The 27,682-nt window shown below is 40.8% G+C and overlaps 1 protein-coding gene across 1 annotated transcript in view; it reads left to right on the plus strand.

Moving 5' to 3' along the window:
• The window catches only part of LOC133117936 (CUB and sushi domain-containing protein 1-like), a 503,171-nt gene that overhangs the window by 382,522 nt on the left and 92,967 nt on the right, over nt 1-27,682 (plus strand). Inside the window, exons 13-25 of the mRNA XM_061227463.1 lie at nt 2,499-2,681; nt 3,787-4,113; nt 8,343-8,537; nt 9,740-9,878; nt 10,334-10,521; nt 11,520-11,708; nt 14,645-14,761; nt 15,075-15,290; nt 15,912-16,100; nt 19,443-19,612; nt 22,120-22,276; nt 24,338-24,529; nt 25,615-25,741. Coding sequence (XP_061083447.1) covers nt 2,499-2,681; nt 3,787-4,113; nt 8,343-8,537; nt 9,740-9,878; nt 10,334-10,521; nt 11,520-11,708; nt 14,645-14,761; nt 15,075-15,290; nt 15,912-16,100; nt 19,443-19,612; nt 22,120-22,276; nt 24,338-24,529; nt 25,615-25,741 — 2,389 coding nt within the window. The remainder of the gene's footprint in view (nt 1-2,498; nt 2,682-3,786; nt 4,114-8,342; nt 8,538-9,739; nt 9,879-10,333; nt 10,522-11,519; nt 11,709-14,644; nt 14,762-15,074; nt 15,291-15,911; nt 16,101-19,442; nt 19,613-22,119; nt 22,277-24,337; nt 24,530-25,614; nt 25,742-27,682) is intronic.

The raw sequence follows: 27,682 nt of genomic DNA on the forward strand, positions 1-27,682 counted from the left end.
ATACACATGCAGGTTAAGCTGCCTCAGGGCAGGAGAGATGCTGTATTTATATTAGTTACTAAGCATTTGCAGATGAAAGTATCTAAAATCAACTGCAACAATACATAAATTAAATGCAATTGTGTTTTATTAATGTTACATTACTATCTACTCTATGTGAATAAGATACTGTATTGGGCCTCTCTGTAGGAAATAATTTAAGAATAGGCAGCACATCTTTGTGAGAGTGACAAAAATGTCTTCATACTGTACCTCAAAACTTGCATCAAATATTTCAACATATTAGATTATCCTATCATTGTGTTCTTATTATGTAATACTTAAAACATATTGAAATATATTTCTCACTGTGACAACAGGTGCAAACATTTTATTTTGGACAGTTAACTGCCAGAACACACTGCCATGCACTTTCAGAATGTCACTGGGTGTCCTAAAAAGAGTTCAGACCTGCCTGAGCTTGTCATCTTTGATAATCCATACAGTACCCATTAACAGGTGATGTGTGGTACTGTAAATTAGCTTCCAAACCACCTTGTTGTCTTCTACAGTTAATTGTTTATGACAATTAATGTTAAAGGACCTTAACTAGCAGTTAATGCCCCGCGGAGGTTGTTGGACCTTTCGCTCTGGGAAATGGTGGTGCTAAAGTCAGAGCCTGTAGATTACTGCCTGCATGGATCAGTGAGCCCCTGGCTGCTGAGATTGTTAAAATAAACATTAACTTTTAAACAAAGGCATGCATTGCTTCGGTCCGTGTTTTTCCGTGAACGTACGCATTTCGCAAACTCGACTTAAAGCACTGTGGCGAACAGTGTTGTAGAGATGCTGTTCGACTGCCTGCTGAAGAACGTTTTTATCTTGTTCATGCACTCGAGACCTTTCACTGGTTCTTAAGGGGATGACACGGTACGTGTTTATACATTTACAGAAGAGCTTCTATAAGTTTTCTTCCAGGCATTGCAGTGTGCTCAGCCTTACCTCATAGTAGAGGCCAGCCTGGTCTGATGGTACGCATCACGTCATGACATAACGATGACCTGATAAGCAGTAACAATGAAGCTACACGCAGATAGGATGAGCTGGCTAGGTCCTGTGATAACAGCAACTGGGCCCAAAACATCCAGAAAAGCAAGGATTTGATTTAGGGTTTCAGGAGGTGCGAGAGCTCCCACACATCCTATCACAAGCAATAGCAGAACTGTGAAAATGGTCAGCAACGTCAAATGTTTGGGTCTATATATCTCTTATTCTGACCTGTTCAAACAACTAAGACTATCCTAACAAAGGCACAACAATGCCTGCACTGAAAAGTGCCAGGATAATCAGCAAGCAGTGGAGAGGGTTCTAACTGGGGGGCAGTACATTGGGGTATGGAGGTGCCATCATACAGGACAGACAAGCCATACAGGGCATTGTGAAATCAGCCCAAAAAAATCATTGGGTCTGACCTGCCCTCCATTACCAATATCTACTCAAACCGCCCACTCTACAATCCGGGCCCCCTTCCACCCCTGGTACTCACTGTTCTCTCTCCCACCGTCAGGCAAGCGATATCGGAGTATATGATCCCTGTTCACTGGGTTCAACAACAGCTTCAATCCTGAAGCAGAGCACATCCTAAACAATAGGATGCACTTCAATCTGCATTTTAACACAATTGCATTTTAACCTTCCTTTTAACATGCATGTGTGTTCTTATGGTTGTTTTAATTTATTCTTTATGAGACGATGGCAAGTATGAATTCCAATTTTGAATCTGGTACAATGAAGCTATGGGCCTGGCAATCAGACTAATAGAGGCCTGTTCTTACCTGCCACTTATCCTTCATCTCAGGAATAACCGTCAAAAACTAATTCTGAGATGAGCCGCATAATTAGGATTGCAATCTATGATTTATTATTCTTGTATTGCCATCCATTGGTGCAAATCGAGAGGGACTGCATTTCAAATAAATTTGCTGAGAGATCCACATGCTATCTTATGAAATGACTTGGGGAAATGGTCGCTTAGCTCTTTTAAGAGAGCTTCAGACAATGGAAACTGAGGGGGTGGATTCGTCATGGCCACTTGCTCGACTTGATTTGAATACCTCTTTATGTTTTGCAGGTGTTCAATAACTCATCAGTTTAAATAGTGGAAACCTTCCTTTTATCTGGCAATATACATATTATATGTACAAGGTTGCCAAGCAGAGTTTCATGATGCTTTGGTCTAACTGTAGACTGAAATTAATGAATGTACTTATGGATGTAAAGGCTTGTTCTGAAACATTATATCATATACTGTATAATATGTGATATGCAGTAAAGGGTGGTATGTATTCGTGGTTCATTATTTCAATCATTAGAATTGCATTTATAGAATGATTATATAAAGGACAATGAAAAAAATACATGTTTAACTTTGTGTTACATTGGAGTATTTACCATCACTATTCAGAGCAATGTTCTTAAGGATACACAGCATGAGTTTGTATGATGTATTTATGTTGCAGAAATCCAGAAAGGGGGCTGTGGGGACCCTGGAATCCCAGCCTATGGGAAACGAACCGGCTCCCAGTTCCTCCATGGAAGCACACTGACATTCCAATGCCAGCCTGCCTTCCAATTGGTTGGAGAAAGGACAATTTCCTGCCAGCAGAATAACCAGTGGTCTGGAAACAAACCCAGCTGTGTCTGTAAGAGTCATTTCAAAACACATTACTGTAATTAAAAGCTCTGCCATTGAGAACAAGCAATTAGATGTAGACAGCGACCATATTTAGCTGGCAGATGCTGTAAAAAAACTCCACTGATTCATGTGGTGATACTTCACCTTTTCCAGGTAAGTCATTTATAGGGCGACAGTTTATCAAAGAGCACGATGAAACGTGGTCAAGGTCTGCGGGTGAAGATCGTTTTTTATGTCTTTTCGAGATCATTAATTGCTCCGCGTACATCATGCGCGAGAGCCACCTCAGACTGTTTTGCTAGGAGGGGATTTTTAAGATGTAAAATTGATCCATGATACAGATCGTTAGAGCGGGATTTTATGGTTGCACACCTGTAATAGTTTTGCCCTCCCGCGGGTGTTTGAAGTGAAAGTAATTTGACTTTGCTTTGCTTGGCTGTTGAGCAGGGGTCAATCAGCTAATCATTAAAGGGCACCGGGGCACTCTTTAATCCCCCTCCTGCTTTTACGTTGTGTAGCTCTCTGTCACTGGAACATGTGCTCAGGCACAACACCTGAAAACAAGGAGCATGTAGGGGTGTGCAGCAGAGTCGCTATCTGTATCTACACCTGTCTGTTCAACCACCAGCATTATCTGTGTTATTCTGGGAGAAACCAGAAGCGAGTGTGGCCTTAACTGGAGGTGACGGGAAAATATAAACAAACGGGTCTTTTCCAACTTCATTTCACACTGCCACTGTAACAAATATGAGTCAAATGCTTGATATTCCGGTGCATTTAGTCACCTCAGCCCATCTTGCCATTCAAATACGCTTTACAATCGGCCTAGACTATCTTGAACATCATGATAGTAGCCCACATACCGCTTAAAAAAAGGAATAGAAAAGCCTGAACAAATATAAGCCTTGATGTTTGGACGGAATCATTATCTGTTTAGGTGTTCTGCTTCAGGCAAACCCCTAGAAGTGTGCTTCTTCATTTGTTCTTCAAGGTTAAAAAAGAATTCAGCAAGGATTCCAAACAGCGATTAGTATTATTATATTTTTGTTACTCTCTAAACACAGCTCCGGTGCAGTGACAGTGTGCCGTTCTGTACCTCTCTCTGCTTGCAGTCTCCTGCTTTTTCAACTTCACCGCACCGTCGGGAATCATTCTCTCTCCCAACTACCCGGACGAGTACGGGAACAACATGAACTGCGTGTGGTTGATTATCGCTGAGCCAGGGAGCCGAATCCATCTCATCTTCAGCGACTTTGACGTGGAGCCTCAGTTTGACTATCTTACGGTGAAGGATGATGGGATGTCGGAGCCCACCACCTTCGGCACGTTCTCTGGCAAAGACGTCCCCTCCCAGATAGCCAGCAACGGGCACATTATGCGGCTGGAGTTTCAGTCCGACCACTCCAACACGGGAAGAGGATTCAACATAACCTACACAAGTAAATACGCATTGCATTTTATGATGATTCTGTGTTAAATGCTCACACTGCAGGTAAGGGATTTTGTACTTCTGTCAGCAGAAATGAAACTTTACACAGTCGCACTCCCGGAAGGTTCTGGCACACTGAAAGGGGCAAATAGCTGAGTTGTCTTGATCATACCCAGGTTCATTTCTGCAAATAATGTTTTTACGAAATAAAGGAAAGCATAGTTTGATAGATTGGGGGGACCTGAGATCCACGGGAATGCAAATAATTATTTTTTGTGCATTGGGGACCCTCACCCCCCCTTCGAAAGAATGTGGCTTTACACCATTGGTGAAAATAATTTTGTTAATTTTCATTTTGTTTGTTTTTATTCTAATGTAAATACTCACTTTTCCTCTTTTTAATTTGTATCTCTAAACATTAAGTGATTAAAAAAAAAACACTATTCCAATTGCAACCCTTTGGGATAGAGATAATTACTTTTTTTCATTTACTTTCCAGATACATTTCAGTCATTGCCATAGAAAAAAAAGGAAAGAAAAAAAACAGATGCAAACTGTTATTTTCCCATCTCTGAACATAAATAGACACTCTCCAACAGAAAAAATATTGAACAGAAAAATGTGCACTCGTTGTTAATAGAATTATGCTTTGGCCGGAGAGAGCTGAAATTGGGTGCGAGTCGCGCTGGCTCCCATTCCCTTTGGATATCTCTTTGGGCGCAATCTCTCCCCTTTTGTGTGGCGAATGTGCAGAGACATGCCTTGGCTTCGAAGCCTCGCGTTTCCTTTCAAAGGAAGCAGAGCAGGCTGGTCGGCAGTGCAGCGAAAGGTTAATGAAATGGAGGAGAATGTTGCAACAGCTCTCGTCGGGCACACACATTGGGTTCCAGAGGCCTCACACAGGAGAAATGAAGACATATTTTGGGATGTGCCAGCCATGGGATGGCAGAGAGCCCTCAGGCTCTTAGGAGGAGGGTACTTTAAGGGGCTAGGAGTCCACTATGCGCACTGGTTCTGCCTTCAGCACTTGAAGTCTGTCATGTTTAGGTTTTTATTATTTTGGTTTCTATTAGATTTTTATTTTGCTTATAAATATGTAGTTAATAATTAGTACATATGCTGAATGACCTTTCATTTATATCAGTGGTCCTCACTAGTGGTCCCAGAGAGCCACAGGGATTTTGTTTTGCCTTAATATTAGCAACCAATTCAGACCCAAGAAACCAGGTGAGGTGAGTTAACTGCGTAATGAACTGCTTTAATTGATCAATTAAGTGCTGAGTAACAACAAAAGCCAGCACACCCCGTGGATCTTCAGGACCAGTAGTGAGGATCACTGCTTAATAAAAAAAACATAAGTGGAAGAATATAATGAAAAAAAGCCTGTTGCTTCACAACAAACTCCTGTGCTGAAATCCTCTATTCATTGCCTAATTTACCATTATCAAAAGCCTCTGAATTCTAGTTGCATTGCAGTCAATGTTAAAGCAAAAAGAAGATTAAAAAAAACAATTGAGAGTTTCTGTAAGAAATAATATTAGATATATATAAATATTAAATATTTCAAATTGTAAATTGTTTGCACATATCTGCAACATATCACAATGGCATAATTTATGTAAAGAGCTGAATAAGTGTATAATGTCCTTGTGTGAACTTTGTTTGAAGAATGAAACAAGATGAAATTAAATACTTTTTAATTAAAAATAGTGTTCGTTGAAAATCGACAGAGCTGGTTCAAATCAATTAGCACATTCCCACAATTCTGTAATCACAGCTTGTTTATATTAAAGATCTCACATTCACTCTCTTCCTTACACAACTATTTTTGTGTAAATGTTTACCAATACTATTTGCATGGAGAACATTTGCAAGTTAACTCCCCTTTTAACCTGCCATTTTACTTTTTTTAAGCATTTTAAAATTCATAAATGTGATATATGTATACAAATCTAGAAAATACTTTGGATGTAAAAATGAACCAGACAAGATTCATTATGTATATCCTCGGGAATTTAAAGTATAGCCAGGGATACTTTAAAATAAGTATTTTTTTCTGGTTAAGCAATGTTGTTGTGAACCTTTGTATACTCTTGCTATTGTTTATTGATATACTCTATGGAAATTTTATCAACATCTTAACATGCAACATTAATGGCATTTGTAAGGGTTTGACTTGAAAATAGATGAGTCTTAAGAGAAATCGAATGAACACCCAGCAGGATATTACAGTTAATGAAATCATCACCTGGACCACATCACTGAATGTCCAAGCTTTAAACTGTATCTTACTGTAATTCAAAATTCTAGAAATGATGACTACTCTAGTTATTTCCAATCAGGCTCATGCACGGACCCTTTGAGGGGAAGGTGCTCAAATAGGAAAAAGCCCCCCCCCCCAACCCCCCGCCCTCACTACCCCCCTTGGTGCCGCCACCACCACCAAAACCAGCTCTGCTTATGCCAATGAACTGCGTATAAACACTGTTTGTGAATGTGCATGCTTGTGTCACTGAATTTTGCTGTGCTTCTAACAAAGCAGGCTCAATTGCAGAAAACTGCAGCCTGATATAGATATGGTATATAAAGAAAGCTGCAGCTTTCCACTCCAAAGGTTCCACAATGCAAAGCTAAGCAAAAGCTACACCCACGTGCAACTGCCTGACTTTGCTGCAGTTAGACCAAGTAAAGAGTGAAAGAAAACAAAGCAATAATATCAACAAGGCATAATGAAAAAACGGTATCTATACGGGGGACTCAAGGGAGTCTATATCGTCTATCACGCAGCAACTTGAAGATGTTCTTTTCAGCACTGTAGACATTCAGCTAACATACACAATGTGCTTCTCTGGCTACGGATATTTGTCTGTACTAGAAATCCCTCACCCCAGAAACGTACCATAGGTAGATAGCTTCCATCTGCAGTGCCTGCTATCTAATCATCACAAACTTGATAGTCATCACAAAAACCTACCAAGAATAGCAGGCAGTGTTTGAAAGTGTAGTTGAAAATTGACGTGAAGTTGAAAACTAAAGTTTCGATCCTAATGTTAATGTCTAAAGAGGGTGCAACAAGATAATGTAATCAAAAGAGTGGCACTCAAGCACTTATGGAGAGTTTTCTAGACTCGCTCTTGGAGGAGTAACAGCCCTCTCTTGATTATACTACATGGCTGTATTACAGTCAGCCCAGAGATGTGGAACAGGCCATCCAATGGGCTATTTAATGATGGCTCAAATGTATGGAGGACCTCAGACAACATCTCGGGAAAACAATCGTCAGTTCATGGACATCCCTCAACCAAGAGCTGTTTTCTATAAACTGAGGGTAGATTGAGAGATGATTTCCTTCAACTGAGGGCCATATTCCTTCAACCGAGAGCTGTTTTCCATAAACTGAGGGTTGTTTTCCATACACCCACGGACGTGTTCGTAGACTGATGGACGTTTTACTGAGATGTCTTCTGGGGTCCATGAACTGACAGTCATTTTCCTGAGATACCATCTGAGGTCCATTGTACAAATGGCTATATCACCACCACAAATTCCACCATACACCTGGGAACACTCTTCTGGGAGATTGTTGTGCACAGTCATTTCACCCCCCAGCTTTGGGCAAAGCATTTTTGAATGTCAAAAACTTTTACCAACTGTGTGCCATTTTTCTGGAGCATAAAACATTATGCGATATTTCAGCTTTTCGAATTTCAGGCATTTCCACTCAGGTTTACTGATGCGCAAATAAAAAATGATCATAAAAACAGTTGGCTGGAAACCCCACTTGAGTGCGTGTAGCACACACTGTTAGTCAAAGGTGTACTACCACGTTGTGTGTGTGTTTCTGTGTGCATGAATGTGTCTCATGTAGTCTTTGTATTTAATGAGAGCAGGACAGAGAGTGACTGTGTTTCGGCTCCGCAAGAGAGAAAGAAACCAGAGAAATCATGTAGGCATAAGGACACTTTCTCCTGTGAAGGCAGGTGTCTGGGCACTGGATGGCATGTACTTGCCTGTTTTCAATAGCACCACTGGACCAGAACCGGTTCTGCCATTTTAAACAGTTGGTAACAGTTTGTCCAGTGCTGTGCAACCTCATTTCATCACTGCCACACCTTCCCCCCTTCTTTCACATTTGTTCATTTTTTTCCACTTCATGCTGGTCATTGTTCTTGTTTGGACAAATTAAAAATAATAAGCGATTTTGACAACAATTGTGACACGTTTGTGTTCGACCTCCAGCGTTCGGCCAGAATGAGTGCCACGACCCCGGCATTCCCATCAACGGGCAGCGTTTTGGCGACCACTTCCTGCTGGGGAGCACGGTGTCGTTCACCTGCGACGAGGGCTTCATCAAAACGCAAGGGTCCGAGGCCATAACCTGCGTGATCCAGGACGGCAACGTGGTCTGGGATGCTGCTGTCCCTCGATGTGAAGGTAATGTATACTGTAAAACACAGCTGGTCCTGATCCATCCTGTCTTTATGTTAATATTACATGAATATTCATCTTTATGTAGTACCAGAAGGCTTTCGATTGTGCTTCTTTATATACAGCGCAAAAATACATACATGCAGTACATGTGCGTGCAAGTGTGTGTCTGTGTGTGCGTGTATGTGTTGTTACATAATCAAATTTATTGTGTTCAGCTCTGCTTGTGATAATTTTTTTCAATATTATTATTGTACATCTTTTTCTACTGTACATTACACCCAGTCATATTCAATTAAAGTGACAAAAAATACAATACTTCCTCTGATTCCTTACAATGATCTGCTTTGTGAACGTTATGCAAATGACCTTTTCCTTAATGTTTAGGAATGGAGCTGAAACAAATTAAAGTATTGCCTGTTTACTGTTTAAATGAAACTCTAAAACAATATTACACAAATACTCCTCATGTATTATTCATTATATTTAGGCATTTGCATATGTGGAAAAGATAAAAGATAAATCCACATTTATTCCTCGTGATTACTATGCATAAAGAAAATTTCATTTGCATGCATTTAAATGAATGGATGTAAGCAGAACAATTACTATAATTGCGCTTATTTTGTGTGCGCATTTAATGTCTTCTTTTGTTGTGTATGCGGCACGATTAAAGTTCATATTAACTCAGAGCGTTTTTAAGATGGGGTTAAGGAATATCATGAATTAGAACACACAGCAGTTTAGTCACAAGAGCAGGCTACTCTAGCCGGTCTAAGTGAACCATTTTAGTTACACTTTAAAGTGCATCCAGCCCTGTCTAGCCATGTCTTATACACACAGGACTCCTCAGTGGTGTAGTGTTTCCACAGTGAGTCCTGGTAAAATATTTGGACTGTTAACATCTCTCTGTAAAAAAAAGTACACCTGAGAATCAGTGAAAAATGACACCTCTAAAGGTGACACCTCTCTCAAGGCCTGTACAAAATAGCAGTTATAGTCTCTGCTTTTAACAAAAACAGACTTTAAAAAATGAATGAATCTGAATTCATTCTTGAAAGGTTCTGCATAAATATGTTTTACTGTTCCTTTAAATGATTCCCAGTTTTTACATTTATAATACTGCTAATTACCGTAAGTGTAAGAGCCATACCATACTTTTCCATCTCTAAAAAGTCAGGTCCTGATCCTCATTTCTTCTTCTGTAGCACCTTGTGGTGGGTATTTAACAGCACTGACCGGAGTTCTGCTATCCCCTGGCTGGCCTGGCTACTACAAAGACTCCCTGAACTGTGAATGGGTTATCGAGGCGAGAAAGGAACACGCCATAAAGATATCATTTGACAGGTATTTTGGCTTGTTTGAGCACACTTTAAAATCATAACTTCTCACCGTCAACTTTCATGCAGTGTGATTCATAATTCATAATTGTCAGACCCAAATGTGCATCTGCATTGTTGTGTGGGTTCATTATTGTGCATCTTTCAGTATGCACAATAATGGGGGCGACATGGCTCAGGCAGTAAGAGCAGTAAAAGCAGTTGTCTGGCAGTTGGAGGGTTGCCGGTTCGATCCCCCGCCCGGCTGTGTCGAAGTGTCCCTGAGCAACATACCTACCCCCTAAATGCTCCTGACGAGCTGGTCTGCGCCTTGCATGGCAGCCAATCGCCGTTGGTGTGTGAGTGTGTGTATGAATGGGTGAATGAGAAGCATCAATTGTACAGCACTTTGGATAAAGGCGCTATATAAATTCCAACCATTTACCATTTACTTACTTTAGTCTTGTCTTTCTTGCTTTGCAGGTTTCAGACAGAGGTTAATTACGACACTTTAGAGATCCGTGATGGTCCCGTCAGCTCTTCTCCATTAATTGGGGAATACCACGGAACCCAGGCCCCGCACTTCCTCATTAGCACCAGTAATTACATGTACCTGCTGTTCTCCACGGACAACAGTCGATCCAGTGTGGGCTTCCAGATCCGCTATGAGAGTGAGTCTCCCTGGTCACTTCATCTCCTCACGTTAAGGGCATTCTGCCTGGGCTCTGTTGAGCTTCACTTACGGTTCACAGCCAACAGAGGATATCACTGCACTGCAGGTGTGCATGATTGACTCAATGATGACAGTCAGACAATATCTACTCCAGAGTTTAAATGGATGACAACAGCTGGAGTGTGACACTGTCATTCTTTGGTTTCTGTTTTCGTGGGACAACGTTGGTTCATATTAAGGTAGCTGCAGTACATCGGTTCTGAATTTAGCACAATAACCAGTGAACGTTCAAATCCAATCCAATGCAAAATACTTTATGTCTGGAATTTTATCTGAACTGCTGCCAACATGCCATTCAGTCAACTTAAAAAGCAAGCTGTGACATTCCGGTACAACTTTTCGAAGAAGAGCTCAGTGATGAGTTAACTAATGTCTGGAATGAATTGGGTAAATTGTCTGATACCTGTGTGGGTGGTGGTATCACACCACTGAGTATTGGAAATGATGACAATAACTGGAGGCAGTGATGTATAACATGAAAAGTGATTAACATTTATGAATAGTTACATGCTGATTAAAAATATTATTCCTTTTCATATCGAAAAGCCACATTAGAAATGTTATGCTGATAGCTTTGGGATGTTTCTGTAATTGGTAACAGAGTTTAATACCTTGTTGACTTTATTATACTTTTATTTACTTTGGAATTTCTTGCCTTGAGAAAATAAAATGAAATATGTTAATTATACGGTATGTTTGAGAAGTCAATGCTAATGTGACTTCATCTTCATTTGCTATCACGGTATGGCTTGCAACGGAATTATTTCATAAAGCCCTGACTAAAAATAGGATAATTTCCTATAATTTGTGTCAATTTTTATAACGGTCATAAATCACCATTAAGCTAATTTATTTTGCATGCGACTGTTTTGACATCATCATACATTCAACCTCAGATCTGTCCATCCGATAAATGTGCATTATTCACACCTGCAGGCGTTATGATGGAAACAGACTCTTGCTTGGACCCTGGGATTCCAGTCAACGGGAAACGTCATGGGAACAACTTCGCCATCGGGTCCAAGGTGACGTTCAGCTGCGATCAGGGCTACACGCTGAGCGAGGAGCAGCCCGTCGTGTGTGAAAGGAGCCATCAGTGGAACCACGCGTTGCCCAGCTGCGATGGTGAGAGTGCACGTGGTCGCCGTCTCCCGCACCGCACTCGTTCCACCCCGTATTTACCGAGCTGGCCCCGTGTTTATATCCGCAAGACCCAGATAGGAAGCCAACAATAGCCGGCATCTTATTAGCCATGAAAGGATAAGCCATCTTTTCCCTCTTCTTCTTTCAAAGGCCGAGTTCATTCATTTTTGATGAGGGAAAGAGGTAATCTAAATACGCACACAAAAATAACTTCTGAGAGCAGACAAAGAGCGGAATGGGGGTCAGAGCCATCAAAGCGCAGCGGTGCATGCTCCTTGTGTTTCCTTTATTTTCTCAGACGAAAATACATGGAGGCCCAGCATCCTGTGCATAATGAAGTAATGAAGTGAGGGTTTGAGACATACGTCTTTGTATACGTTTACTCATGTAACTCTCTTGTTTTGACTACTGCCTTTATTTTTATTTTTTGGTCACTGCAACCATGATCCAGACAATAATAATTCCTTGTGGCGAAGAACATCAAGCGATCTGAACTGAACTGCAAACATATCACAATACAACTTTATCAATTATTAAATATTCCACCGTGTTTTTTACACCCAAAGAAATCAGGCCTTTAGGCTTTATCTAAAATGTAAAATTACCTTTTCTTTGCCTGTTTATTCAAGTCAAACATAGTTTTTACTGTAATATCCTGTGGCGCTGGCTGCTACTTTGTCTTTCTCTCTCGGCTTAGAGTTCAGTGCACAGTGGCATTTTAGTGCACAATCTGAGGAAGCGATCTTTATCTTTATCTCCACATGCTTAAAAATTACTGACAATTTTATGCTGCCATCTCTAGCTCTCAAACCTGAATGGTTCCTGTTGAAAAATGCCACAAGCAGTCTGTTTACTGTGTTGTGTGTACATATACAACATTCCTAATTTCCTTCAAGTGATGAAAGCTGCCTCAAGGCCTCAAACTGTTTGTTCAGGTGTCTGTATGCGCATGTGTGCGTGCATATGTGTGCCTGTGTGTGCGTGTGCGTGTGTGTGGGTATGTGTGTGTGTGTGTGTGTGTGTGTGTGTATGTGCCTACATATATATGCATTGGTTACACAGTATGATGGACAGATACATTGTGAATTACTTTTGTGCAAAATGTTTTTGCTTTTTTTGCTGAAACGAAAGTAGATAGCCAGCTAATAGCAATACTGTCCTGATAAGCTTTGGCAGTCACATGCATTTGACTAAGCCGTTTCAGTTCAGAACAAAAGCTAACACCAGTATTTTTAGTCATAACTCACTTGCAGGGACAAACAAAGCAGAATAGCACTGATGGTAATAACTTTGCCTGGGCTTTTCACTATGGTCATAGGTCAGATGACCAATGAAATTCCAGGGACATAGCATTTATTGATGGATAAAGTGTTATTGGTTCAAACATGTCTGGAGACTCTTTACTCAGTAAGCTCTTTATTGGGTATTTATTGGACTTATTTTTTAGACTTATTAAGTCTTCTGCTGCTGTAGCCTATCCACTTTGAGGTTTGACATGCTGTGTGTTCAGAAATGCTCTTCCGCACACCACTGTTGTAATGTGTGGATATTTGTGTTACTGTCACCTTCCTGACCAGTCTGGCCCTTCTCCTCTGACCTCTCTCATTAACAAGGCGTTTCTGTCTGCAGAACTGCTTCTCACTGGATGTTTTTTTTTGTTGTTGTTTTTTTTTGCACCATTATGTGACTGTTGTGTGTGAAAATCCCAGGAGATCAAGCAATTTATGAGATACTCAAACCACCCTGTCTGGCACCAACACAGTTGATGGTTGATATGAACATTAAATGAAGCTCCTGACCCGTATCTGCATGATTTTATATATTGCACTGCTGCCACATGATTGGCAGATTAGATAATCACATGAATAAGCAGGTGTCCCTGCTCAGTGAGTATATGCTACGCAGTCAGAACAATGGAGTCGTATTGCTGCTGCAATTGAGTCGTATTTTATTTCCTGTAAAAAAGAAAATAAAAGACAAAAAGACCATAAAATATATTGGCGAGTGACAGCCAAAATCCTTGGGGAGAAAACAGGATTAAAATGCACCAATATTACTATTATGCTAGCACAATTATTACATTATTGCATTTTAATCAGTTTTTTACCTCAATGATTTTGCTGCCACAAACAAAATAAAATATTGTGGTTACTCTTATTTATTTATTTATTTATTTATTTATTTATTTACTTCCTCAACTGTTTCACACTTCATTGCAGTTACGTTAAAGGGAATTTTCTCGCTTGCCATCTGTTTGCTCTGAAAGAAAGTGCATGAAACTTCCTGTGTAAGATCCTGCTAATCCTGTTTGCTTTTCTGTCAGAGTTCTGATTCAGTTGTTATACATCTTTTTGATCTCTGCAGATACACATTCACTGCTTTTCACATTGTCAGTTACACAGCCCTAGTTTTCTGAAACCTTAGCCTTTCATCAAAAACTCCACTTAGCCCTCTGCATATCACACTGCCACCACTGTTGTCTCTATTTGTGAAGTTTCAATTCATGAAGTTTACAAACTGCATGAGATTTTCTCCACCTGGGATGTTGGTTGAAGAGACTGACCCAGATTTTTGTGTTTTATATTATTTATTTATTTATTTATTTATTTATTTATTTAATCAAACCCACCTAGACTACATTTTCATACTGCAGCTCAACACAATTATCATGCTGATAAAATTCAGTGAAGGAATGCAATGATAATGCTCATTTGCATTTTTTTTTTACATTTTTCCTTTCATAACAGTGCTTGTTTGGCATACAATAACTGGGCTGTACTGAATAGTGGGTTAAATATAGTTTTATATCCGATACAAGCTCAGTTTCTCTAAGTCTTTGTGTACATGGTACTGAATGATGCATTCCATATAAACACATAAAAATGTCTAAAATTGCACACATCTGCTTTTCTTTTTAGCTCTGTGTGGAGGCTATGTCTACGGGAAAACTGGCACGATCCTTTCACCTGGTTTCCCTGATTTCTACCCAAACTCACTGAACTGCACGTGGACCATCGAGGTGCCTCATGGGAAAGGTATAATATTGGAAAGGACAGAGCCTTCGGGCTGCTGCTGGCTGGCTCATTCTGGTTCTGGTGCACGAATGGGCCCTGCTCTCCGGGATGGAATCCTGACGGCGGCAGTGTCAACAGCCCCGCAGGGCCATGTATAATTGAAGAACGGTTATGACAGTGTTATTTGCCGCCTTCTCAGCTTGTTTGAAAGTTTTATGCACAATGGTTACAAAACCCTGTTTGATCAGTCACTGCTTCTGAGAGAGTTGTATACGTGGGGGGTGGGGGAAAAGATGTGTCACAATATGTTGTTGGCCTGTTCTGCCCCCCTCAGGAGTGCACCTGGTCTTCCACACCTTCCACCTGGAGGACTCCCATGACTACCTTCTCATCACGGAGGGCGGGAGCTTCACGGAGCCCGTGGTCCGGCTCACCGGCTCAGTGCTGCCCCCCTCCATCAAAGCAGGCCTGTTCGGGAACTTCAGCGCCCAGCTGCGGTTCATCTCCGACTTCTCCATGTCGTATGAAGGATTCAACATCACCTTCTCAGGTGAAAGGCCGTTTACTCGCTCCTGTGGCAGTCAAGCATTCCCTGCCTCCGTTTTGAAGGAGTACCGCATCCGCCTCAAGTGCCCAAGCCACAGCATAAGTGTTATATTGTTGCCTGCAGGATGGTGGTGGTCACTAAAGCAATTAATACATAATTTAAAATATATGGTCATGTGCTGTTGTAATCCTTGGTCTGTTTTATGAATATGAATGTAGAGAAAGGATCCAACTTAATTATTTTTGGAATATCCTAGAACGTTCGTTATTCTCCTCGTAAATTCTTTGTTCACTAACCCCGTATCTGCAGTGTCGTTATGTGGCTCTCCCGCTAAATAAAATTTGGCTTTAATGAACTTTGAAATACAACAGCTCAGAAACTATGAATCATTCCATGCTTTCGTAAGCTCGCGTTTCTATTTTATTAGCGATGCTACATTAATCTAAAAAGCTATGGACTCTGGAGTTTGAAAGGAGAAGTGCCACCGGGGCTCTACCCGGGCTCTTGACTGGTACAAAACACAGAAGCTCTGGTTTACTGTAATACTGCTGTAGTAAATTTATCAGATTCAGCCATTTGCCTTGTGCCAGTCTCTGAGTGCCATGCCATCGCCTTCCCGCGCAGAGTACAGTCTGGAGCCCTGCGAGGACCCGGGTGTCCCTGCCTACAGCCGGCGGGTGGGGTTCAGCTTCGACGTGGGCGATTCCCTGGTCTTCTCCTGCTTCTCCGGGTACAGGCTGGAGGGAGAGCGCAGGATCACCTGTCTGGGAGGGGCCAGGCGGGTGTGGAGCGCAGTCCTGCCCAGGTGTGTGGGTAGGTGGTCACACGCTTTCATTTCATTCATAAGCACTCTGGCCTGCGCACTGCCCGCGCCCAGGAAACAAAGGGACGTGGGGCCCTTCAAGTGTTTCTCTGTCGCTGCCTGGTCCAAGCTGTCGGCTGCAGCTGCTTCTGTTTGCGGTGTACTGATGTAGCTCTGGTTCTGCTTCAAATGGCACACTCTGCACAGAGAAATTCAACTCTTGAGTTCACTCTAGCTTGCAAACCCTGTCCAACTGTTTGTGAGACTCTTGCCTCTATTGTAAACAGATTCTGATTTTAATTAAGGGGACAACATGAAAGCTCTCGTTCACTCATTATACCCAGGCGCAAGGGAAATGCTGAGAGTATTGCACAACAGATTATATTACTTCACCATTATGAATTTCAGTATTAAAGACAATAAGAACATCCGCTTTGATTTGCCTTTTTCTTGATTTGGCTTGGGGAGAGAGGCTTCAAAAGCCCTGCAAAATGAATGAAGCAACCATGCACTATAAGATTAACTGATCTGAATGTTTGATAGACTCGTACCTGCTTTTACATTTGCTGTGAACTGTTTTGTGTTTTAGCAAAACCTTCATTACTCTAATAAAAACACATTCCTTTAGTTTTTCACTGACCTCTGAGCAGACCTGGATTCAAATATTATTCGTTTCGGATTCAAATGCTTTTCTGTGTGCTGTTGACCTTATACATTTTTTAGCCTGCAAGGAGCAACTGATGTGTGGGGTTGACACTTTTGGGATCATTTTATGTGTTCCAATGCACCATGTAAGCTTAGTCTGCAGAAAAGTATTTGAATCCAAAACAAATACTATTTGATCCCAGGTCTGCCTCTGAGTATGTGTTCTCATTTCAAAACATATTCTCTACTTCAGGTCTGACCCAAAATATCCCCTCGAAAAACAAAATAGGTCTCAATATTACTTATATTTCTTTTCAGTGACCATGCAAGATGCAAAATCGGATTATTTTTGATTGACAGTTTGCTCCTTCTGTTGATGAAATGATAGTCAGCATGCTATGGCAATTAAAAAATCAATGATTGCTGATAAAGCAGTTATTTTCTATAGCAGCTGTGCTTCCTTGGTGATTACTAGCCACCAACGACACTACAAGTACATAATAAAACTAACATGTTTTGCAAATGACAGGTCAATTTACCTCCAGCCAGGATATGGAAGGAATGAAAAGATACCCGCTTTTTTATGTACATGGAAATCTAATTATTCACGCAAATTCCTTACCGGAGCCCTTACACAAACATTTAAATTATTGCATAACAAATTTATATCACCATCATATTTTCATTTTATTTACTAACATGACAAGCATTGATGGCCTTTTAATAGCATTTGCAAAAAGGAAGCTTATTTCAATGAACCATTATTTAAAAGCGTTTCAATAAATATGCACAGTAAATGTCTAAGCCTAGCCATAAACCGGGGTATGGCTATATTTAAATATTTCTATAAATATATAACTGGAAATTGCTACATCTCCTCACCAGTACACTATTACACTGCTTTCCTGGGCTATATTCGATTACTTCTTCAGCACTTTATGGTGGCGAGTTTGCTCAGGTACAAGAATCGAAAACCTACAATCACTAGATGCTGCATTTTAAATGATGGTGTATAAATGACATGCTTTATAAGCATGGGACAATCCCCCTGGAGAAATGCATAGTTCAGGGCTTTGCTTCGAGGGCCCAACAGCTGTGCGGATCTTATCGTGCCTACCCCCGGGGCTGGAACATGAACCTTCCGGGTCCCAGTCATGTACCTTAGCCACTGAGCCACTGGGCCACTGGCTTCTTCTTGGCTGTGGGCCCATCCCATTGAAGCTCTTCTAAAAAGCATGGTTTGACTATTGTAATTCTGCACAGGCCCATGGTAGGTAAACTGGATGGGAAAAGGGGGGGGCAAACATGTAAAACTGCCGACAATTGACTTGCATGTTCTTTTAAAAGGAAAAAGCTGTGTTATTTTGCAAGGCATTGCCAGGAGATGGAGCATGCATTATTTAACGTGCTGTACTCTCTAGCAGACGCGAAACAGGAAGTGTAATCATTCGCTCCTTGACCACATTTGACTCTTTTTATGTTTAGATTGATGGCTCTTTACTTTTTTTTTTGCAAACCAGCATGTCTCACCTTTTACCTTTGGTCTGTGGCATATCCTTGTAATTTATGAAGAAAGCCTTAAACTATCCAGACAGAATAGATTATCATGTGTGCAGTGATGTAACCTAGTTTCGCTCGGTGAATAATTTACGTTTCATTACATTAAAAAGAATCGCAAATTAGCTATCAAATGAAGACACGTGTTGTGTACATATTCACATGTTAGTCATCATGCAATAGGACTGTGCCAGGTTAACTTGATTAAATCCAAGATATTTTTATAATTGTCAAATTTACATACCCACAGGAGAGACACCATGCGCCTATTAATCATAAAATCTGTTTCACAGCGCATATGCCATTTTATATAGCAAACAAGCAGAATTACTTAACTGTACAATGAGTAGCAACTTCATCAGTACTTAGGTGAAGTAACATAAATTAGTAGTATTAGTTGTGCAGGAAAACAGTGAAACCAACGAGGAAAAAAAAAGCTAGATTTCTGGAATGGGGATCCCTCTGTCTTGTCTGAAAGTCTCTGTTCTGTCGATAGTCATTTGTTTATAAAATGAATGGCTATAGTAGTGCTTTTATCTTGATTGCTGATTATCACTCTTCATCTGTCTCCTTGCATTAATGAGATGAGGTGATGAAAAATAGCATTTAACCTCTTTTTCACACATTTGGATCAGTGGATCAAACGGTGTAAAGATTTAGCGATTCCCCACAGTTTATTTCAGGGTAAGCACTACAGCTAAAGGTCTCCAGGCAACATCTGTTAATGGACCAGCGGCTTTACATCAGAATGCCAAATACAGGGACCTCAGGTCCCAGCTGAGCTCAGGGCCTCCATACAGATCTGCCAATCAATTCATTTTCCCCTGGAGGCGTCTGCTGCACATCAGCAGAACCTAGAGCCACGGCGGCGGTGGGGTTAGGGGTTAAACCAGCCGTGGTATTTTGGCTGATCTGTGCTGTGATGAAGTGGCCCTTTTGTTTCTCTCTTCTTCAAGGCAGGCTTTTCTTCTTTCGCCATTTCCTCTGCTCTTCCTGCAAACAATCAGCCAAGTTGATGTGATAAATTTGGGCAGCCATTTTAATAAAGCAAAGATATTGAAATCGCCCTGAAATTTGTTGATATCTAATCTTTTCCTCCCTCCACTTTCCCTCCCTACATCCCTCCCCACCCACCCACCCTTCCTGCCTAGCTGAATGTGGCGCTTTTTCTCTGGGGACCGAGGGGACACTGCTTTCCCCAAATTACCCCAGCAACTACGACAACAATCACGAGTGCATTTACCGCATCGAGACGGAGCGGGGGAAGGGCATTCGCGTTACTGCCACAACCTTCCAACTACAAGAAGGGGACAGTTTGAAAGTAAGTCCAGTGCATTTCCTGCGGCTGTGCTACCACCAATTAAAACTAGACAATGAACGGAGAGGGGGCGTAGTCTGCACCAGCAAATGAAAACATCACACACTGCTTTGTGACGCACTCCTGCGGTCTGTTTATAATCAGCTGTTTATTTATTTTATTAATTTTTTTTCAGTTTCACATTTATGAAAGCTCTGCTCTGCAGTTCTCTGATTTTGATGTTCATGCTTTTAAATCTTTGAATATTTTCACGGTCTAACCTGTGGGGGACCAGCACCATTAATTTCAGCTTTGTCATTAATCATCAGCGTTAATTCATCATTGTGCAGGCTGGAAGCCCTCCATGCGTACAGACTACCATGGCTAAATACTACAGCTTACAGTCCCTAAAGATTGCTCATTATCGCCACATTATATAAAACAAGACTGGAAATGAGCTTGACTTTGTAATGATATCAAATGGGCAGATAGGGAGCTTGCATATACTGACTGTAAGATTAAGGCATATGGTCAAGTGAATTTAAGCACTCATCTTTATCAGCGTTTCAGACAGCATAAGTATCATACGTAGCTGTCAACAAAAAATTGTGCCTTTCCTCTAGCTGGAACTTATGTAGAGGTTATATTGTAGAAGTAGTAGTAGTAGTGTTGATAGAGAGTAGTCGAGTTGGACAGCAACAGGTCACAGGTGAATCAACTGGAAATGTGTCTTCACCTGGCCTACATGCCTTTGGACAAGGGGAGAAACCCACACAAACACCGGGAGAACATTTAAGCTCTATGCAGAGAGCATCTCCGGTCCAGTGTCACTGTATTTGTTCACTTAGTTCAGGCAGTGGGGAAGCAGAGAGGGTATCACAATGCAGAAGGTCCAGGGGACAGGAGTCAAACCCCTGGCTGCACAGGGTAGTTCGTTCAGTGTACGGGTTATCAGTCGACTGCCGCACAGTGTCTTGTTCTTAATCTCATCCAGGCATGCCCGTGAGAGAAACTGACTAATGCAACTGGGCATTCTATGTTTTGAGGGTCAAAAAAGCGGGGGGAAAAAAGATTCAGTCGTTTTAAAAATCACCGAGACAGCAACAGCGTTCTTTGTTATGTAGCTCAATGTAGTCCTTTCACTCAGAGAACAAGGTAATTAGCTAATGTTCGACATGCCTCCTTAGATTAGCGTAGGCCTTGCTGCAAAGAGTGATTTTAGCAAAGGACGGCATGCCCCGATTCCATGCAGGTCACTGATTCATAATGAAAAGAGAAATTAGTATGAAATGTTAAAAGTTATGTTTTTTAAAACTTACGAGGGCTTTTGTTAGCTGACCCTAAGCACACAGAGCTGTGGGTTTGTTTGTAGTGGCCCTCTAATCGCACTCGCCCGATAATAGGTTTCAATGCATCACGTGTCACTTCCACGGCCCGTATTTAAAGGGTTGAGTGGCTGAGATCTCATGAGTGCGAAGCTTAGTGCCTAATCTCAGCGCAAATGGAAGTCCCAATGCACAGCGCTATATCGCTGAGGCAGGTGGGTTGGAACCAGACAAAATTGCACATTTCGTGGAAAAAAAACAAAAAACACAACTGGTCGCACACGGAAGTCGCTGGAAATTGCTGTCGTTAATGTGGCTTTGTGCCGTGTCAGGCCACAACATTCCAGCTATCTAAATGTAAATAACCATCGATGAAATGTTGGTAGGTACTTACTCCTCGGCTGAGTAACGCTGTTATCTCCAAAAAAAATCTATGCATAAGTGTGTAAGTGCACATTGCATGATTGCGTTTGTTTTAGGCGACTCTGCTTATTTTGGTACACAGTGCTGCATGGCCTTTACTTGCCTGAATACAGGCTTCTGGCTGTCTATTATGGGAAGCAGAGTGCTAGAATTTGCATAGAGGAAAAGGATTCAAGACCTTATATTTCAGTGCTTAAGGTGCGTGTATGTGTGTATGTGTGTGTGTGGGTGTGGGTGTGTGTGTGTGTTTCAGCGGAATATCAAATACAAGCCGCATTATGTACAGAGAAGCGACTGTGTCCTCCTCTTGCAGCCTGAGAACTGACAGCTACATCACGCTGTGACTCCTCCCTCTTTCCTGATAGCCCGAGTCACATGGTGTGCTCCTCAGGTCAGAGGTGAAATAATGTTTGCTGTGACAGAATAAGGGAGGAAGAGGAAGTTGACATTGATTTATGGCTTCTAACATTTCCCATCTCGCAGCGGACCCCTCTTTGTGTGCCGCTGCAAGATGCGGCCCGTCAGTAATTCCGAAACATAATTATAAAACGCAACACTGAATGAAAATATAATTTATTGCCCCAAGGGCAGATACTCATTCTGTGTTTTATAACTGAGATCCAAATCTAGAAGTGTGTCATCATCTTACAAAAGAAGGTAAAGTATAGGCTGGTCCAATATATTTCAGCTACTACTGAAACAAAATGAGGAAATAAATACGACATTGGGCAACCCGGAGGATGCCGAACATAAATTGTCCGCCTTTAATTTTTACCTTGCCAGGTTTACGATGGAATGGATAGCTCATCTCGACTCCTGGGAAATTTCACAAAAAATGACATGTACGGCGTAGTCATCAACAGCACTTCAAACCAAATGTGGATCGAATTCAACAGCAACGGGTCAGGCACAGAGATGGGATTCAGACTGACATACAACAGTGAGTAACGCTGGAGTCCGTCCTGTTCGGGAGACAACTCTTAATGAAAACCTCAAAAAAACGTGTTTTCAATGTAAAAAAAGGCAACATACATATGTAAAAGCACAGTCCTATCAAATTACTCATAAAAATGACAAGTTACAACTAAACTTTGTGGACATGGTTCTGTAAAAGTAAGACATTTTTCAAGTCATCGTGTTTTTCACTCTGTATTTGGAAACATTGACTGGATTTGAACATTAGCTCTTTTCAGCTGAAGGTAGCAGCCCAACTTACTGAAGCATCACTGTCTGAGACATCAATAGCCAGAAACTTTTGTGTAACTCATAAAAGCATCTCACAAGTTTTTGGTTTTGCACACTGGAAAAAGTTACATTTCACAGAGTATTATGGCTGGATATGACCCCAAGACCAGTTAATAGCAACAGCAGTAGGCAGGATCTTCAGTTACATAGAGCCATAGACTGTTAGGAATAGATGCCCAAGAACTAACTGCAAATAAATCTTATTTAACTATGAATTATGTTTTTACAATCAAAGTAAAAAAATAACTAAAAAAAACATTCTTACGGGAAACTTCTTTGTCATGCATAAAGATAATAGAATTTTGCATTGTTAATTATGACCCCAGTCACAATTATATTGTCATTATACTGTATGCAAATATGTTGTTTCATTCCAGGCATATTGCATAAGGCAGTCATACTGTAACTGTAATCTAATCTGAATTGTATAAAATTTTCATAAAATATGAATGATGGACATGCATATATTATGTATGTATATATGCAAATGATGTGTGAAACTGCCAGACAGACGAGGAAATTATGTAATTTCATAGGTCATGAGTCATGGCAGACTGTTCCTTTGCAAGTTAAAATGTATGGTGGTTATGTATGCATCAGTCTGTGAAAACCATACCAATGGATATTTCGAAGAATTTTGCTGAAAGGCAGCAACCGTGAAAAATTGGCAAAATGTGATGAGATGTCCATGTCTTTTGGGATATTTATGTACAATTTGCTGTGGTACATGTTTTTGCTCCACTAAATTTCAGAAAGAAAAGAGATCAGGAAAACACCTGCTGTGTCTGGATCCTGAATAACAATAATACAACTGTAACAGAAACAACAGGCTTCCATGACACTGCATGAACCACTCATAAAAAACCCAGCAATTACAATACAGCTCCAGCAGCTTGCCTGTTTGGCCCTCTAATTACCAGCTCCAGACCGTATGATAGAATACAGGCCAGAACAACACTGCAATAACTTGTCAGTTATTTCTTTTTATTTCTTAATTTTGTACTTCATAGAACCTTTGAGGTACCATCTTTTATTGCTAAAGACAAAAATAAACAGCTGCCTTATTGATGTCTTTGCTGGGCTGTCTTCGAGGTTTTTATGTTCTATCGCACATTTACGGGCCGGCAGCACGTGTTCTACAGCTCCGCAGAAGGTGATTGTCTGATTGACTGGAACGCATTTGACAGCTCTGATACAACTGCACATTTGGTTCCTTAACGACCATCTTGAGAGTGACAATTTTTATCCTAGCAGAACAAAAGGGAGCGGTTTTACCCGGGCCGTACTTTGTAGAACTTAAGGGAGTCGTATTGGTTCATTCGAGGGCATAGATGTAAAAATGTCATTTTTAAGAACCCCGTACTCACTTCAGGAAAAAAAAGATGAAATGTCCGACTCCTTCAGAGATTTCTGCCGTCCGTACGTGTAAAGGCACCCTCTGGCTGCTCCGTTTCAAATGGATTTCATACTCATCTGTAACAGGAGCAGATCAGGAAAGAAAGCTAACCCTCAGGACATTGCCTGAATGGGATTTCATCAATGGTGGAGAGTTATGTAGGAGCAGTCTGCCCTTTTCTGGTTACTTCACGACATCTGAGACATGTCGTCTAATTTACGTATACCTTTCTCTACATTTGTTAATATCAAAGTAAAATACAATGCCCATGAACTCAATTCGAAATTCAGATTTCCATGTCTGACGCTCGATCGAGTGTCCTGTCCGGTCCGTCTCTCTGAAAGCCTTTTATGTTTCCAGGTTTTGACCTTGTTAAATGTGAAGAACCTGGAATTCCTAATTATGGATACAAGATTCAAGACGACGGCCATTTCGCGAACACATTTGTGTTGTACAGCTGTAACCCTGGTTACACCCTCCATGGGAGCAGCACCCTGACCTGCCTTAGTGGTGATCGCAGGGTCTGGGATAAAACCTTACCGTCATGTGTGGGTTAGTAGAAACCTTGAAAACTTCCTTATTTTAATCTCACCTACAGTGAATATTGATGTCTGGCCACAGACTAGAAGGTATCTCACTACCTATATGATTGATGTGCAATGTGATGAAATAATGACTACTGAAACAATTGGTCTTATAAGAAGTGATGAACATGTCATGCTGCAGCTACCCCAATACCTGCTTAACACATCCAGCTGAACGAAACGGAATGAAATGCATGCTGTATGTTGATAAGTAAAAACTGGCAGTAAGCATAGGGGATATCATTCAGTAAAACCATGTCTGTTTTCTGTACTTTTTTCCATAATTGGAAATTATTGAAGGCGATTCAAGCAACATTGTCACTTTGCATGTATCTATTTAACAAAATAAATGGATGTACTTATATATATATATACACGTGTGTGTTCGTGTGCATGTGTGCATTTATGCATGCATTTGTGTGTGTGTGTGTGTAGACAATTCTCTCTCAAAATTTAAGTTCAGCAATTTCTCTTGTCATTTGGAAAGGAAATGTCTAATGTCTAAAGATGGCATAAATCTTTTCTTCTTCCCTCTTCATTTGACTAAGTTCCTTCATTACCCACAGTGCCATTACTTTTACTTTAAGTGAGTGTGAAAATAGATCACTTGGTTATTCTGTCACTCTTATACCTTATGAGTTGCAGTTGGAACAAATTTACATATTGCAGCTCCAGGAAAGTAACATAGAAAATGGATGACATTGCCGAAGGCTGTCATTGTATTGTTTTTCCTCTGAATTAGACAAATTGATAAGGATATCCACCCGCCCTTCTGCAGTTCTCCTATTTTGCACGCACATGTGAAATGGTTTGGATGTTCATAATCTATTTCAAGTGTGACAACACAAATGAGTATAAATTAAGAAATCGTAAGAACTCTTACCTAGGGTGCCACAGCAGAGGATTAAGTCGCACATTAATTAATCATAGCAGCTGTTTACTGAAGAGGATTGTTTGAATGCCCTTTGAGAGAAAACATGTTGGAAAGGCACATTAAGGATGAAAGTGTATGACTATTTTAAAGAAATGTTAATAGACTTGCCCCCTCTTCAGCTGAGTGTGGAGGCCTCCTTCAGGGAGCCACATCTGGGCGTATTCTATCACCAGGATACCCAGCACCCTATGATAACAACCTCCATTGCACCTGGTCCATCGAGGCTGATACAGGAAAGACCATCAGGTAATAACCCCTGCCGACAAGCATGTCAGAAAACCAGATTCAGAATAGAAAATCACATCTCTCTCTCTCTCTCTCTCTCTCTCTCTCTGTCTACATTACTGAGACTCTTCAGTACAGTTTATTAGTCAACAAATCATAAATATCTGGAGTTTGATGTTTAAGCAGAACTTCACTTGGAAGCTGATTGGCTCTGCCAGAAAACTGAAATGTAGCCACAAATTGATCTCTCAGCAGGATACTGATCCTGTGCATACCTCAGAATCAACCAAGAAATGATCAGCTGGCCACAAAATGGATCTGAATGTCAATCTCCAGACTTGAACCCAAAGGAACATTTTTGGTTAGAATTGAATGGGGCAGTTCACAAGCACAGGCTAAAAATGTGAAATAAGTTGAAGGATTGTGTATCTTGTCTGTCTGTCTGTATTCTGTCAGGCTGGTGGAACATCAGCATGGCATTCAAGGAGGTGTATCCACCTTGTGTATCTGAAGTGTCAACACTGATTTGGTGGAGTGTACAGTGATAGCACTGTAGAATAACTTGGCCCAATAAATGTAGTTCAAAACAGAGAATGAAATACATTTGTTCTGTCCAAATGTAGAGCAGGAATGGACACAAGAATAACATGTTTTGACTGTGGAACTGAACCTGGCTTCATTTATTTTAAATGTTTGTCACTTGGCATTCCAGGTCTGAACCAGCTTTCAAATGAAAGGGGTTTCCTGCATGACTCATAAAGAATAAAGAATGACATATTTGAGAAGTGTTCAGAAGTTATTCTCACCTTGATTTTGGATGTGATAAAAGATTGCTGCAGTATAACAGCCTGCAGTTTCAATATTTTAAAAGGGTTAAGGTGCAGGAACTCAGGAAACCATTTTTTTCAGTATTTGAACTTACCCATTAATTTCATCTGGCGAGCTACAGTGAGGTGCAAAAAATTGAGCACCCCTGGTTTAAAGGTCTGTTATAATTAATCTGTATATGATTGAAAGCAAACCTGAACTCTAAATGGTACATTGTTAAACATGAGACCTTTCTGCAGATCTTATAGCAAGATTGCTTTTTATTTTCATTTTCTACTGTTTATGAATTATAAAGAAGGAAAATGGCTCTGTGCAAAAGTTTGGGAACCTTTTTCAATTATTTTTGTTACTTTTTTAAAAGATCATTACTAAGGCCCAGACCCAGATGATTTACTCGTTAAGGCTGCAATGAGCCAGGTGAGTATAATTCCAGGGCTGAACTTTTTATTCTGAAGCCAACTGCAGTGGCTGTTCTGTCTGGCGTTAACAACCATGAGTTCCTCTAAACAGTTGTCCAAGGATTTCGGAATGAAGAAGAAGAATTCTAGAAAAACTCTCTCAATGTCTCAAGCTACCCATTTCCACTGTCAGAAACATTATTAGAAAATGGAAGATGAATGGAATACTTGCATGACAAAAAACTTGCATGACAGAGTTGCCAGAAAGAATGACCTCAACACAAAATTAAGCATCTGAAGTATGCAAAAGAAAACATTGAGAAGCCTGAAGCTTTTTGGAACAATGTGCTTTGGTCTGACAAAACCAAAAGTGAAGTTTTGGACACCCCTAAAGAAGGTATGTTTGGAGATAAAAAGGGTGACACCACTGTTAGGGAAGAAGGGGTTGTGTGGCAGCTGGGGGCACAGGAAATATTGTGCAAGTGGAGGAAGAATGGATTCCACCAAATATCAAGAAATCCTAGAGGCTAATGTTCAAAGGTCTGTCGAGACATTGAAGTTGTCGAAGTTGGGTATTACAATGATCCAAAGCATACCTCAAAATCAACCATGAAGTACCTCCAGGAAAGACGGATGAAGGTTTTGGAATGGTCACCTGTGTATGCACAGGCTGGAGTGCACCTGTGATCAAAAACCCGTCATCAAACAATGTTATACAGCCTCCTGCATAGTCAGC

Source organism: Conger conger, chromosome 18 (assembly GCF_963514075.1).
Source record: "Conger conger chromosome 18, fConCon1.1, whole genome shotgun sequence".
NCBI classification, from domain to species: domain Eukaryota; kingdom Metazoa; phylum Chordata; class Actinopteri; order Anguilliformes; family Congridae; genus Conger; species Conger conger.